General features: G+C 42.3%; 1 protein-coding gene across 1 annotated transcript in view; it reads right to left on the bottom strand.

Moving 5' to 3' along the window:
• maml3 (mastermind-like transcriptional coactivator 3) overlaps window positions 1–16,978 on the bottom strand; it is a 109,548-nt gene that overhangs the window by 52,450 nt on the left and 40,120 nt on the right. The window contains exon 2 of the mRNA XM_071503720.1: window positions 1,129–1,908. Within this exon, the coding sequence (XP_071359821.1) occupies window positions 1,129–1,908 (780 nt within the window). The remainder of the gene's footprint in view (window positions 1–1,128; window positions 1,909–16,978) is intronic.

Here is a 16,978-nt window from a genome sequence, read left to right as displayed (position 1 = left end):
TATTTGTCAAGAAAGAGATACAGCACACGACTGCCCCTACACTCACAACTTACTGTTTTTACATTTCTTTTTGTTAACATATTAAAGAATGAGATACAACTTACTCTTCAAATGGCTTTGAATATGATGGTGTATTATTAAATTTTGGAGGGAAGCAGGCTAACTGTTAGCCCTGATTTACATATTGAAGCTAAAGTAGCTGATGGCCTCTGGGCTTCAGCTGACATTAGAAGTGATCATCTCATCTCATCTAATCTCATCTCTCAATTGCCCAATAATTATATAATTCATTGCATTTTCATAAAAACAACTTTTTATATAGTGTTGCTGTTTAGTTACTTGGCTGAACTATCTAGGAATTTCCTAGTGACATTTAAGTTGAAAAAATACCAATCTGATTTCTCCAATCTGAATAAAAAGTCCATGGCACTTACTCATTAGTAAAGCCGCTGCAATATGTACAAACATCTGTTCATAACTTCAGAAATATTTTTCAGTCGGAAGCTATACTGTCTCAGACTCAAATGTCTCACATTATTTACATTATATTATTATAGTTTAACCCCAAAAACCATGCAAGTATTTCATGGTTGTTTGACTCTTGCTCTGCACATCTAATTTAAAGTTTTAATCATATATCAGTCAGAAACAGTGAACTGAAGGATAAACCTGTGTAAATTCATTACTATGAAGGTAAGTGGAACAAAAGCAGAAAATCTGAACTGAGATTAATAAAAAAAAAAAAAAAAAGAAAAGAAAAAAGAAAAAAAACTTTCAATGGGAATTTCTATTCATTATCTGTAATCCTTAATATAAAAATATTAATATTAATTAATATTAATTAATAATTAATATTAATATTATAAAATTAAAATCCATTAATAATGACCTGTGCATGCAGTTTATACATGGTTTATGAATTGTTACTGTTCTGACATGTTGACAAACCTATTGTGCCTGTTACAACGAAAAGCTGACAATCATTTCAACTGATACTCGTCAATGAGTTACAAGCTCTAAAGCAAATATCAGACAAACATCAGTATGTGGCTGAATCACCTAAGCTGGTCACAACTTAGTGCGGGGATAGGGGTTAATAGACATTATGCTGACCCTCTTAACACTGACCTGTGGTGAGCCTATGGGAACCTGTGGACCTCCCTGTGGAGGCTGCGGAGGAGGAGGCAGGGCTGCTGCTGCTGCTGCTGCTGCTGCTGCTGCTGCTGCTGCTGCTGCTGGCGCTGCCCCCCCTCCAGGTGCTGTCGTATTCCCAGCTGCTTCCTGTGGGCCTGGAGTCTGATTGTTTGCCGGCCTGCCGAACTCTGCCTCTTTCTTTTCCTCAAAGTCCTCATTGAAGAGGTCGTGCATGTCATCCTCTGGCACAGTGTTGGCCAGCTCATCGATCAGCTCCTGCCACTCCTGGTCATTGAGGTTGATGTCAGAGAACAGTTTGTTCTGATTGGACAGAGACTGGGGATCAGAGGACTCCATCCCACCTCCATCATCCAGTGGCTCCTGTTTCAGGTCTTTGAGGAGGCCGAAACTGTCCTCAAGGTCCAGTGAGCCATTCAGCTTCACGTCTTGGAGATGGCTGCCACCGTTTTTCCCCAGCTCATCGGATGTGCGGCCTACATGGTTGCCGTTGCTGTTTGTAGTGTTGTTTCCGGTGGAAGTGTTGGGCCCGCCAAGTAAAGGCTTAATGTCCATTTGGTGATGCAGAGGAGAGATGGGTGGTACACTGTTATTGTTGTTGTTAGGGAGACCTGTTAGTGAGTCCAAACCACCAGAGCCCTCCTTTCGTACCCGTTTGGTGGTCGGTGAGTAGCTGCCTCCATCGCAGATGCCGTTCTGGTCTCCATTGAGGGGCGATCGTGCACTGTCCAGTTTCCTCTTTACAGTCTCCTGTAGCTGAACAAACAAGAAAAGGAAAATAAATTAGGGCTGAAATGAAATGAAAACTTTTCTGTGATCTTCAGGGTGCTAACAATGGAGACAACATGAGATACCAAATCAATACGGCAACAGGCTGCTTCCTCTCTGCACACATCAAGAACTGTCGTGAGAAGGCAAGAGGTGTGCTGAAAATCAAAATATCACCAAGACAAATCAATTGTTCTTTCAGCACAGACTCAACCTGGCTGAAATAATGATCACACCACCGAGTTCTCACATGGAGCATATCCTGTACATTATATACACACATTATCCTGAACATGAAGTAAAGAAACGAGTCAAAGCAACAAGAAGACTAGCAGCTCTCTCACTGAGCAATCTCAGCAGGCTGGACTCCAGGTTTTCTAAGGAGGGAAGGAAAGATCAAAAGAACAGCTCATATAGTATCCTCTCCATCATTAGCATCAGCCAATGGGCGAGTGAGCTGCCCCCTCTAAATCCACACCCCATTCTTAGCTTGAACCTAACTGCCTCTGCCATGGCACAGACAAGATAACAACAGGGTGCTAACGAACACCGGCTGGCAGTTAAGGTAATCACTATCATAGACCTGGGTGGGAGAGGAGAGGAGGTACGGAGGGACAGCAAACAGAAACCGAGGCCATACCATGAGAGACGCAAGGCAAAAATAAGGGCAGAAACTGGGGAAAGGAACAGAACAAGACTGTGCCCACATGAGAAATCGAAAACTCTCACCGGTTTGTCCTTTTTCCTACACTAAACAAGTGTTTTCCATTACCCCAAAATATGCTTTTGAAAACCACCCTAAGTGGTTAGTGGATCCATTTGAAAACAGTGACCTCACATTCTAGTGCTGACAAGAAAACTCTGATATATGAAATTCAGCAGGGGTTAGATTTAAAATCAGTATCAAATCTGTTCGAACAATGATGAAGGGCTAACAGTTCAATTCAGTAATGATAGTTAGCTAGTTAGTAAGTCAGTGTGGGAAATGGAAGCTATGAAGAGTCAGGCTAACAATGGGAATTGGCAATAGTGAAACTGATGAAAAAAATCAGTAAAGTGCATAAAAATTGAGGTTTCTGTGCAATTTAATAATCTCAATTTCACTCCTAACTCCTGTTAATTTCAAACCCTAATGAAGTTGACAGAGAAATAGTGGATGCCATTAAAATGAAGGATGGGAAGCAGGGACCTCATTTATGAAAGGTTCCCAGGGTACAGACTTTGTGCTCCGACCCAAATCTGAGCCCATGTTTAAGATTCATACCAAAAGATGATATTTGTGTCAAAATCTGAAATAAAGGCTCACATTAAATTCCTTATGGGAGGAATGGAAGCTATGGACATAGTATTATTCATTCATTCTAGTTACTCTGAATAATGAATATGTGATGCAGGTTAGAGCTACTTAATTACAGATAAATCTGATAATTTAACAAAATATATATTAATGGATTTACAAAGTCCATTTAATGAAGATTCACAGTGTAAATTTACAAAGAAGTAAAGAAAAGAAAAAAACAGACTGGAAAAATTACACTTCACTGGTACTATTTGACTGAACCTTAAAATCTCCTTTAGATCTCATCCTCTCAGTCATTTAACAAACACACATTTGCACAAATGTGTACAACTCATCCAAATGCATAGACACACAAATGCACTTTGGTAGGAGCAGTTTGCAAGTTACATACACTGATCTACATTTCAAATAGCCGCGTGCATTAAAAAAAGATCTGAGAAGCAGAAGAATATTTAAATATTTGTAAAATCTACACTCTCAGCTTTCACATGTGAAAGAGTCAAACACACACACACACAGGCGGCACCACTGATACATGTATGTGTGCAAACGCACACTTAGCTCTTTGTTATTCAGATGGAACAACAGACAAAATATATTCAGATTGTATTCTGACCCTGAGGTGGACCCACTCAAGCTGGCAGACACACACACACATACCATTTCACAAAAACACACACACCACAACAAAGAGCACACAAATCATCTTTTTTTTGACTTTCTTGGTTTACTGGTGTGTATGTGTGTGTGTGTGTGTGTGTGTGTGTGTGTGTGTGTGTGTGTGTATGTGCATGTCTGTGTGTGTGTTTTAGCTGTCAGACTGGCTTTCCACTCTGTTCTCCACTATGACTGACAGTCAGCCTAATTATCTTTATGGCATGATAAACATTATTATTATTGACAGCCAAAACTACAGTGCAGTGCATGTGTGTATGTGTGTGTGTGTGTGGCTTGAACTCTCATGCTAGTGTAGCCATTACAGGAACAACCGAGAAAAACACAGGAAAACACACATCTCCACTGTCACGACATGGCTTCATCAACTCTCTGTGTGTGTGTGTGTGTGTGTGTGTGTGTGTGTGTGTGTGTGTGTTTGTTTGTGTGTGTGTGGTCCTGCAATCAATGGGTTTAAATAATTCAGGTCTCCTGGATGCAGGCTTTGGATTGTGTGTGTGTGTGTGTGCGCGTGCATGAATGTGTGTGTTACAGGCTTTCCCTAAATGCCAGTGACTCATGTTGATAATAACAGACTCGCCTTTCAAGGCCCACCTATAAAAACTCCCATAATTATCCAGGTGGTGTGAACTATAGCACCCTCCCACACAGATGCATGCATGTGCACATGCACACAGAGGTTTTACATTCACACCCACCTATTTAAAAGAACATTACCAGTTTAACCTTCTTGATAAAATGATGACTGAAACAAAGAAATAGAAAAATATGTTCAGACAGAGAAAAAGCAATGGACTATGGTTCTGTCGGCTCAGTATTGAATGAGTCAGCACGCCACAGCCTGAGGGAACGTGACAGGATGAATGACAAAACTGTGAGCCGGTACAAAATGCTTTATATTAACGATAGTTAATTAATCATTTGGTTTTTTTTTAGCACAATTAGCAAATAATTACACCTCTGAATTACACTAATATACCTGTCAGGCACTGCAAACACAACCTGACAATATTTTTATTCATTTGGCAATCACAGTAATAAAATACCTTTGAAGTGAACTGAATTGAGAGGAATTGGAGTGTTTGCATGTGTGAGAGAAAGAATCCGAGGCAAGAGAAGTCATGGAGAGTCAGAGAGAGAGAAATATGAAGTAGTTTAATCAAGCTGGAGTGCTCGAGAACAGAGGGAAAAAGAGCATCGGAGTAAAACGGACGAGAGGATGCAAAAGAGCAAAGACAGGAGGGTGAGGAAGAGGAAGAGAGCGCTGCTTGTTTCCCCTCCTGCGTCTCTCTCTGTACTCTTTGACATAAACACCTGCTGACTGCTCCTCTGTCTGCTCCCACAACAGACAGAGAGAAAGAGAGAGAATGACAAAAATACAGGGAGACAAAGGTAAGAGAGATGCACGCACACACACACACACACACACACACACACACAAGGAGGAAGAAGGGATTTATTTGTCAGGCAGATGGTCTTTTTCTTTTGAGTGGAAGAGCTACAAGAACATGAAGATGAAGAGGAGGAGAGAGGGTGAAGGAGAGAAGATGTGTGTGTGTGGAGGGGGTTGGGTGGTGGGGGGGGTAGGTGGCTTGATGGAAAGGCACAGCGCGCCAAATGACAGCAGGGAGCAAACGATGAGAGGGTGATCAGAGAGGGAGAGGGAGGGAGAGAAGAGAGACAGAGATGGAACCACTAAGGTGCTGTTGTTATAGCAACCTGCTGCTCTGGTGCTTTGTGCGCTGCATCCTCCTTCCTCCTCCTCCTCCTCCTCTCGCTCACTTACTCACTCTCCACCACCCTGCCTGCTCTCCTCTCCTTCCTTTTCCTCCCTCTCTTTAAAGGTTGAGCATCACATCGAATTCAAACCAAAGCCTCAACATTAAAAGAACATGTCTGTGTCGAGACAGTTGCACAACATGGGGATTTTTTTATGTTACAAACTAAACATGAAGGCATCTAACAGACATGCCTCTCAATGTGAAGACAATGATCAACAATGGAAACCTTTTGTCTATAAAATGGAGGTGGAGGTGGAGAATCAAATGTAAAGCTACGGAACAGTTGCATCCCTTGTGACAATGACTGCAACATATTTCATGCATGCCATACAGCCATTCCTCTCGCCCTCTTCTGGTTTACCTCTATCCTTTATTCTCCTTCACTCCTGCCTCTCACCACCACATCAACAGTCACTCTTTTCTCTCTTCTGACTGCAGGGGACGGTCCTGCCCCCCCCCAAACACACACAGTACATGTGATGACCATTGTCCAAGAGATAGCATAACCACATACCACACACTTTCTTCCAGCATTCTTAAAGAGGACATGAAATGTGTTTGTTTTGGCACCAGCAGTTTACCAGTATATTAGAAAAACCACCTTACCTAAAGTCTGATTTTAAAAAGATGTTAAAACCACAAACATGACAAATTCTTTTCAAAATTACTACATAGCTATCTAGCTATCAAGGCGCCATTTTGGAGTGACGTCATTGTCTAGGGTAACAGGGTTGGTCGATTCGTCGGCGAGTGAAGTCTGAGGAATTTCTGAACTGCTTGAAGACACACTTGTTTGGAAACATCCATGGACAATCATGCACTGTACTACATTAGCAATTTCCACCTGACTTGCACTAATGCACAGTGTATATTAGCATACTCAGCGAACTCTATTTTTATTACTGTCTGTCTATCTAATATGTTTTTATTTAAGAAACTATTTGTAAGCTTTCTCTGCTGTCTAATGTGTTTTCTTGCTGGGAGTGGGTGGTGGTGATTGTCGCTGGACGAGCTTTGGCAATTGGCAATTTGGCAGTCTTTATAATAGAAGAGTACATACAACCTTTGAGCAGCACTACGCCTTTAGGGGAGACTGTAGGCTGCAATGAGTCGCTATCAGAAAGTGACGAGACAAGCCAAGGCTAGCTAGTTAGCATGCTAATTTCAGTAGAAGTTAGCTAGTTTTTACTAGCATACTAGTTTTACAACCAAAGGATCTGCAACACATCTAATGAAAAACCTGCACCATTCCAATTTTACACACACTCCTAAGCACACACACATCTGTCATAATCAGACAAATTTCATTTGGTTTACGTAGTGCAGGCCAGTATGGACCTTGATTTTGTGTGTGTGTGTGTGTGTTCCTGGTCTGGCCCACTAGACTGTGAAATGAGTCAATTAAATTAAACAGGTCTTTAATAAGTAAATGTGTTAGCGTGTGCTGTGATGAAGGAGGTATAGCAAAAAACTCTTATTCTGAACCATAACCTGCCTGCAAACACTGATCCAGCTGTAAGGTCTCTTACAGTAACATTACAATATCATTACAAAGCAATGCATTTCTGAGGCTGTGCTCAAACAACAAAAACAGCTTGGATTTATGTGAAATTAATTGGAATTCATTTGTTTCGAGGAATTATTATGCTAAGCAGAGGGATAATAGAGGCTGAAGAGAGAGCACCAGTGTTATCCTTCAACATTACCTCACCTGCTTGTTGGTTGTATTAGCATCCAAACAAGCTCCAGCATGGCGACATGTTCTATGAACCTCATTTCTCTACAGAAAGGTGACAGTGTAGCTTCGATGAACGAGTGGCTGATGTTAAAATAGATCAGGAATCTCAAAATTCCTTTATACACCTTCTATATGTGACCAGAGGTGAAGTCTGGCTTGAAGTGAGTTTGATATCAACTTTTAAATATCTATCTGTGTGGAATGTCAATTAGCTTGATGACAATGATACTCATTGTTTAAATTTCATTACCATATATTTCAGTAAAAGAAGAAGAATGTATGAGGGTAAATCACAAAGAGAAACAGGCAATGAGTCAGAGTGTCTGTCCTTCATCTCAAGGACACTGCTGAAGTGTAATAGAGGCAGGAGGGTTGTTCTGTAAATTGTTCAGACATTAAAGGTCTGCAACTTGGCCCGAGCCTAAACGCTAAACTGGTTGGTAGAGAGATTTGGGCCACGTTGGTGAGCAGACTGAAAGTTTGGGTAACGTTGGGACCTTAAAGGAAAAGTGTGTCTATTTTCTTTCTTGCCCAGAGTTGGACAAGAAGTTTAATACCACTCTCAGGTCTGTAAACACATGGTTGAGGCCAGCAGCTAGTTAGCTTAGCTTAGCTTAGCATAAACTGCTAGCCTGTGGCTTCGTCTCACATCAAGGCAAAGATGTCAGTTTTGAATGTAACACACTGGATAGGCCCACACTCGTTACCCTGTGCAGCACTCTGCTCTCACACCTTCACATTATTGTTCTTAGTTTAAGACTAGGATTTTCTTCCTGAATATCAACCTTTTCAGACACACAATGTTTAGGTTTCCTGACCAGATCCCTGAACATTGAGCAATAGATGGACGCAACACAAAAAGAAAGAGTCTGTGGGAGTGAAGGACAGAAAACTCCAAGTGACAAGAGGAAGGTACAAACAAAAGAACCATTTGGCCGTCATCCCAGAGAAGGGGTGTGTGTGTGTGTGTGTGTGTGTGTGTGTGTGTGTGTGTCTGAGAGAGAGAGAGAGAGAGAGAGAGAGAGAGAGAGAGAGAGAGAGAGAGAGAGAGAGAGAGAGAGAGAGAGAGAGAGAGAGAGAGAGAGAGAGAGAGAGAGAGAGAGAGAGAGAGCGCCTGCCAGTCTGTCTCCTGTACACAGGGGGCCTATACACCCGTGATTTGAATACACACTCACTTCTAATCTTCCAAACAATACACGCCTTCAATTTTTACCTTTTTCCAATTCTGTAAATGAATCCAGTTTGTGAGCTCTGGCAGATGTGAGGAAGGCTTGTTATCCTTCAGCCAAACTAAAAACTACATTTGAAAAAACATGGATACTCTCATGCCATTGTTCTGAGTTGGGATATTTAACAAATATTTTTAACAAATTCAACAATACATAGGAAGCACTGCTGACTTTAAAAAAGAATCCAGGTACATTAACATGAAAAAACAAAGAAGGGAAATGTATTTTAACAGTGGTTAGGGAGGTGTTGATATCGGACTGTAGCTGTGCCACCCTATAAAAGCAGGTACAAGACTGACACACACACACACACACACACAAACACAAACTAAACACTATTGTGATGTGGTTTATTGTAGCTCTTTTTCATACACATCATGTTGTGTGTGTGTGTGTGTGTGTGTGTGTGTGTGTGTGTGTGTGTGTGTGTGTGTGTGTAGTAACAAAGAGTGTGAGCATGAACATGTATGTGTGTCATCAGCACTTTCAAACCTGCTGACCTGACATAAAAACCTAGTGGCCACAGAAAACCATCTCTTTTCCCCTCCCCATCTATTCTCTCCATCCCCAACCCCACGACTCAATAACAGAGACCTTAGTGTGTGTGTGTGTGTGTGTGTGTGTGTGTGTGTGTGTGTGTGTGTGTGTGTGTGTGTGTGTGTGTGTGTATGTGTTAGTTGGAGTAAGAGAGAGCGAAAGACTGAAAAAAGAAAAAGGGAGTGGGGTAAGGAGCCGTGTGTGTGTCAACAGACACATTTATAAACCATTAGCATTGAACTAATTATCATCCGAGTCAAGGACTGTGTTTGAGTGTGTTTGTGTTTGTGTGTGCATCTCTGCATGTGCGTGTGCTTGAGTGTGTCTAAGTGTTTACATTTTAGAGATAAAGTGTAAGTAAGAAACAGGGCAAGCAGAGAGAGCAACGAAGCAACAGAGAGAGAGGGAGAGGGAGAGAGAGAGAGGGGCGACAAGAGAGGGGAAACAGTGTGTGTGGTGTGTGTGTGTGTGTGTGTGTGTGTGTGTGTGTGTGTGTGTGTGTAGTTCCTGGCTGAGCAGCTCCTCTCTATTTATAGAGCTGCGGCTCCTTCCTGTTTCTGGAGCTGTACCATCACGCCAGGAGAGGGTGGGGGGATAGAGAGAAAGAGAGAGAGAGTGAGAGAGCGAGAGAGAGAGAGAGGGAGAGAGGGGAAAAGGGAGAGATGAGGAGAGGGAGGAAGTGTGAGTGGGTGTGTGGGAGGGGAGACTGGTCGTGTTTGAGTCTTTAGTAAATCAACAGATCCACCCTCCCTCCCTCCCCCTCTCTCTCTTTCTCCCCCTCCCACCCCATCCCTTCTTCCTCCCCCTCCCTCTCTTACTCAACAACATGGGCTCAGCTAGCAGCTACGAACAAAACTACTCAGCAGAGACAGAGAGGGAGAAACAGAGGAACAGAACAGACAAAACTAAACAGTGCTAAAGGATGATTAGTGGGATATTTTTGCATCAGATGGTGAAATTACAGAGTTCTCTTGCAAAATAGGACACTGCAGAGACATGAAATCACAGAGCGAACAGGAACAACTGTTGACTTATTAGCTTTATAAAATCATATGGTATCTGCGTAGATGAAACCCCTCTACTGTTCTTCCTGATTTGATACCAGCAAAACAAACATACTATCAAAAGTCTGGAAATCTGGTAATTAAGAAACAAAAAGAAAACAAGAAGAAAAAAGCAAAAAAAATAAATAAAACTAATTGATACAGTCTGTGAGACCGGCAATCCTACATTCCTGTTATACTATAATCTTGAGTCTGACATGAGTTAGACAGTATGTGGAAGGGCTTTGAGAAATGTACAGGGCTACAGATTAGCTTAGCATGCTATTGGCTGAACTATTTGTGTACTAAAAACCCCAAAAAACATATCCCCATGTATCAGCTCAGCAGACTAAAGTTTCGTGGATCATGTAAAATGACATGATAGTGGAAAATGTAATCATGTCCAAAAAAGAAGCTTTGGTCCAAATGAAATTTAGCTAATTAGCTAATCTGGGCAATTTAAATGGTATCATTATGAGGCTAGCAGTCAGGGTAATCTTGGAATACTGTGTAAAGACACCCAAACTAGAATAATGTTAGGTTTTCCTGTTTCCTGCTCCTGACATTGTTTTAATGTGGCATTAGCCAAAGATGCTATTGTGTCCCAACAAGCACAAATAGATGACAGCTGAGCCAACACCATGATAGCCATGAAAAGGCTTCATCAGCTGACAAAGACCATAGGATGTGGCTTAAAAGCCAGCAAAAGTTCATAAGTCTCATGTCCTCGTTGCAGCAGTAGTGACTCTGCTGGTTTGTTGTTGCAGCTGCATGGACAGAGTGTAAGCCTCGTAGCTGCTACACCCTCCAGGTGGCAGGTGAAAAGAAAATGCTGCTAGCACCGTGCGTGATGGAGGAGGTTGTGCACAACTACCTACACTTCACAAAGGTCAACAGTGTTTCTATTACCGACAGGATGCCAGCAAAAAGAAAACCAGACATTCAAAATACATAAAATATCATTTCAATTTGAATGAGACATTTATTGTTTTACTTAGTTACTTAACCCATTCATTCAACCTAGGGCTGCGCAATTAATCAAAATATTAATAAAATCGCAATATCCATATCATAGGAACTGTAATTGTTTAAATAAAGGTTAAATGTGTTACAACATTGTTATCCATTGTCCATTGCACAATAAGTGCTGTGGTGCTACAGAGATGCCCTGGCCAACAAATCACATTCTCCAGCCAAAAGGGAACATGCTTGTTTGATACAATCCAAAAAATAGCATCATCATCATTTTTAAATTTCTTTTCACTGAAAGGGAAATGCAAAAATGATCATTCCATTTGAAATCATGACTCATAACACAATAATAAAAATAAAATAATTGCAAATTACAAATCCTGTCCGACTTTTTTTGGTAAAACAGACACTGAATGAATCTCCTCTCTCTAGTCACACTTTACCAACCACTACAGGACACTGTTGGAACCTATGCATGCTAACTGTTCTTGATTTAAAAAAACAGTGCCAGAAGAACATAAATTATATAACCTGACTTGAGTTCAATAATATAACTAGGCAGGTCTACTCCAGTTGAACAGTGAACTGTTGAGCTTTATTATGTAGGATAATACGAACATCAGATTAGGACTCCATATCAGCAGCCGTTCAATATTAAATGACTCAGAATGGTAAGTGGACTGCATTTATATGGTGCTTTTCTACTCTATCGACCACTCATTCATCCATTCACAAACACACACACACACAAACACACACATACTTGTACTTCTATCTTTGTGAGGACACTCATTGACATAATGCATTCCCTAGCCACTTACCCCAACCTTAACCTTAACCATCACAACTGAGTGCCTAACCCTAACCCTAATCTTAACCTAATTCTAACCATAAATCTAAAACCAAGTCTTAACCCTCAAAATGTGATTTGAAGGTGTCTCAAAAAGTGAGGACCTCCCAAAATGTCCTCACTTTCCCAAAATGTCCTCACTCTGTTAGTAAAATACATTTTTTGGCCTTACACACACATGCCACAGCATCAGGAGCAGTGAGCTCAGTGTCTTCTACTTCAACACACTCTCTGGAGGAGCCGGGGGTTGAGCTGATCTTCAAGGCCGGGATGGAGGAGAAGATCTTGATCGGGACATTTCTACCAGTACATTTTGCTGACGGCTGCTAGTCCTCTGATCTGTTGGTCACTTTGGAAGGTTGCCAGTCCCTGTCTGGAAGGTCTATTATACTGACCATATCACGCCGCATGGGAAAGCAATCAAAAACACAGTTTATAAGCTACTGCTCCTGAGTCCTGACTGCAGATATGAAAAAAAGATTAGCACAACAAGAGAGGAAAAGAGCGGCGAGAAAGGAAGAGTGAAGGGGGTGGGGGTGGGGTGGTTGGGGGGCTCCTGGCTTCATGGCCAGATGGTCACCAGGAGGGGCCTGACAGCTGTGTGTGTGTAGGTTTCTGTGTGTGTGTGTGTGTGTCTGTGTGGAGAGAGAGCGATAGAGACAGATTGTGTCCAACACCTGTCCTCCCTGGACACAACAACAAAAGAGGAAAAACTCAACATGGGCAACATCAAATGCAGAGCGAGAAACAGAGAAAAGGTGAGAGGAGGACAGAATAAAAGAGAGACAGCATGAGAAAGATGAGAGACAGGTGGAAAATTTGTGGGGGATTTTCACCTCTGTTTCCTCTCCATTATCACACGCTGAGAATGCCATCTGCAGCCAAAAACAAAGTATGTTTGTGTGTAATGTTATTATTAGTATGTAGTATGAGCGTACAGTATATGTATGTGTGTGTGTGTTTCCTAGGCACTCCTCTGATTGGCTCACTCAGGCAATGTGCCATAGGAGGCGAGTGTGCGATTGGCTGCGTCGAAATCCAGTCGGCTTCTGCCTCTGCCAGAGCCTGTCGTGAGGGCAGACTGGTGCACGTATGTACACACACAGACACAGACACACACACACAGATTTATGGATGCTCTAGTAACAGGAATGGCAGTTTTTTCCTTCTATTTCACCAGTTTTCCCTCTCTACGCAGTTGCCTCTGAGCTGAGGGGGAAGAGAGGGATCGAGAGAGCAAGAGCTACAGTGAGGGAGGGCGGCTGCTATGGCAACAGATCACTGTGGCAGCCAGTGGAGGGGCCCTGATGGCTACTTGGCAGCAATGCCAGAATCTCACTGGCTGAGCACACACATCAGTGTGAATGAGTGTGTGTTGATCAGAAGACATGTTGAATGGGGAGGTGTGTGTGTGCCTTTCTGAGAGGAATGAAACCATTGAGCTGGTGTGTGTGTGTGTGTGTGTGTGTGTGTGTGTGTGAGAGCATGTGTGCTTTGTGCTCCAGATGTCCTTAGTCGTGCTGATCAATGGCCACACGAGAGCACATCCCACTAACTTGAGTCAAAACACCCGTCTCCTTCCTCCTCTCTCTCTCTCTCTCGTGTATCCAGGCTGCAGGCCTGTCCCACTTTTCGTTTCAAAATCAAAGACTTTCCTGTGGATTGACCAATCAGCTGATCAACTAGCCTCATCGCTTCAGCCATGATAAATCACCTGATGAGACTCCAGCAAGATGTTGTTCCAGTCCACTCGCCCTGGCTGTCTTCACTCTCTCTCATTTCACTGTGTGCATAACTAGGTCACGCAGTAGTAGACTGCTGTTGCCTTGCCTTTGTGTGATTCTGTGAACGCGTGTGTATGTGTGTGTTTACATAGCCTAAATACACATTTGAAATAGAGCTGGAAAGAACAAAGTCCAACTCAGTATGCGTGCATTCATGAAACAAATGCAAGATCCAAGTACGTACAGACAAACACACACACAGATAATTTATGTCCTTTACATTGGGTTACCATATGGGGGAGGTAGAATACCTGTAAAGCTGCATCTGTCTGTGCTGCATTTTTGTGTGTGTTTGTCACTTCACTCATATGACGAGCACAGGTTGAGGTAGCATTGTATTTGACATGGTACATTTTTATTCTATTGGCTATGTGGCCTGATAAGACTTCTTCTCAGGACTGTGTGGTTGTGTACTGACCTTGCTTGACCCCCACACTACTGTATGTCACCTGTTGAACGAGACAACTTCCTTTTTTAATCATGGCTCAATTGGAGCAGGATTAATAGCAGCTAAAATTTAGAATGAAATTTGTTTATTTTGATGAAATTGCGACTAACAGAGCGTCCGTTCATGCACGCATGGTAAATCCGCATGGAGCTTCGGCTCTTTCGTTCAACTTTGATACAAGAGTTTTAACAAAGCTGGCTTGACTATGCTGACCTTTGAGGGAATGGACAACCTCACCTCGCACCATTTCATTTTATATAACCTTGATCTGCCAGAGAATAAACTCCTCGGTAACAGAGAGCGGCACGGTCTGCGTCAGAGCCAGGTTTCCATAGCAGTTTAGCATTTAGAAGACAAATGCAAACACAGTTGCAAATAGTCTGTGTTTCAATTAAGTTATATCATGTGAATAAAGCGAGTTTTCTTCTCTCGCAATATCGTTAAAATTAAACGTGATGACGGATTTCCAGCATCTGCCTCTCGGCTGGAACTGGCTCTCTGGGGCCTGATCCAACAGGCACCATGCGGGAAAAAAAAGTGTTTACATTTCAATTTTGCGAAATGTTTGTCGAACAGTCTGAAAAACCACCTCATGCAAGCATCTACCTTTTTTGTTTTTTTTCAAAATTCTCAAATTTCCATGACTCGTTTTTGAAGTTCGCAATTTCAAATTGTGCATTAAACAGGTTAATGGAAACGTACCTACTGAGACATGAGTCAGACCTACAAATACGTATCTTAGATAAACTTAGCAGATGTACCTGTTCACTTAGAACTGGTTAGCAAGAGAGAATAAAAGCTTGCTAACTGGCAGCTATCAAACCAGGTAGCTTGATAGGCTATAGTTCTTTAGCTCGCCAGCTAACTTACAGCAGCTTGCCGAATAGCCAGCCAGCAGTCAGGAACGTCTAATGCTGTGTGATTCCCTCATTTACTCCATGTATAATGGACACTTGATAGTTTACTGTGAGCAGAAAACATTCATCCTCATTGTTTTGCGTCATTATTCACAGGTGCAGTGATACTACTGTAATTTTAGCATCTATAAAAGGCAATATTTGAATTTGTGGTTGTTAGCAGAACTGAACTACTAACGTCATGCATAATTTTACCTTTTATGGTATTGGTGCTTTTACTCAGGATAGATAATTGTTCTACCACTGTACAGTATGAATGGATCTTTCTGTTCAGGCCCGGCATGTGTGTGAGTGTGTGTTTGTTCACCATTCTGCCTCAGGGCAGAAATCATGAGGGAGCCAGCAGATAGGAAGACTAATCTATCAAGACCTCTCTATCTATCTCTGCCTCTCCTTCTCTCTCACTCTCTCATCCCATTGATCCCATCTCATGGCAGAGTGATCTTCATTTAATGCAAAAACAACTATGAGCTGTTTTTTTTTTTGTTTTCCGTGCGTGTTTGCTGTGTTTTTATATGTGTGTGTGGTTACTCTCGGTTCTCTCATGTAAACTGTACCTCTTACACTAAACTCTACAGACTTTTCCCCGCCCTCTAAAACTCTATCTTTATTACTCTTTCATTCATTTTTTTTCACCCTCCACCCAACTCTTTTTACCATCTATGCCCTGCTCTCTCTTTCTCCCTCTCCATCTATCCCGTCCTGCGTTATGCATCATCTCTTTCATCTGTGCAGAGCGGGCAGACCCATCATTACCCCAGCATGTGAGTATTGATCCACTGCCCCAGTGTGTATGTGTTATTTTAAGATGCTCAGACCTGTAATCAACGTGTTAATGATAGTTATCGCCAAAGTGACAAGTTCTGTGTGGTTATTCCAGCCCTGTTGATACCAGCGAGAGGCAGGCAGCTCACACAAACAGAAGCACACATATGAATGAGGGTGAATGGTGGCATGTTGCTGTTCTAATGAAAGCGAGGGCTGTTCTGGGCCTCTTTGGATCAAATCTATGATGAGGAATCCTTCCTGCTATCTATCCGTCATAAAAATGAGAGCTCATAGCTTGCAAGCATCTTCCTTATCTCCCCAGGACACAGTAGGTAAGTGTGTTTGCCTGTGTATGTGTATACCAAACAGGTATATGTGGTGGCTGCCATCATCTGTGCCCATGAGCACTGTGGTTCTAAAGATATTAAACACTGGCCTCGGAGTCTGGGATTGCATCTCACCTGTTACGATCATCTTTTTTTCTTGCATTGACATGGACATCAATAAGTGAGGTGTGTGTGGGCGTGATGGCTATGCGTGTGTGTGCACACCGCTGTCCATCAGCAAAAGGGAAGTGAGGCTGTGTCGCTGCAGGCTTTGGCTCACTTTGGACAAATGACTTCTGCATTTCCCCAAAACATGGCAATTTCACATTCCTATCAACATAAGGCAACCTAAACACTGTGCCAACACACAGACACACACACACACACACACACACACACACACACACTAACACACGTACATGCAGATGCAATTCATCTTGATATATAACAGGATACAGGTGTTGCACCCCCACACCATCCTTCCAAAAGCAAATCCATATTCACACGTACACACATACACAGCTTCACCAGTATGGATAAGCCCTATTTGGCAGTGTTGAGGAAGATGCATTTCAGAGGTAAATGACATCATTACCATATAAATGACTTCCAGCCAAACACATCTGCTAATGTAGCTACACACACACACACACACACACACACACACACACACACACACACCCCCCAACA

The sequence above is a fragment of the Trachinotus anak genome, unplaced genomic scaffold, assembly GCF_046630095.1.
Source record: "Trachinotus anak isolate AG129_WGS33_773 ecotype Australia unplaced genomic scaffold, CSIRO_AGI_Tana_v1 ptg000019l, whole genome shotgun sequence".
Lineage (NCBI taxonomy): Eukaryota > Metazoa > Chordata > Actinopteri > Carangiformes > Carangidae > Trachinotus > Trachinotus anak.
The sequence above is the reverse complement of the archived record's forward strand: the minus strand, read 5'-3'. Positions and strand labels throughout refer to the sequence as shown.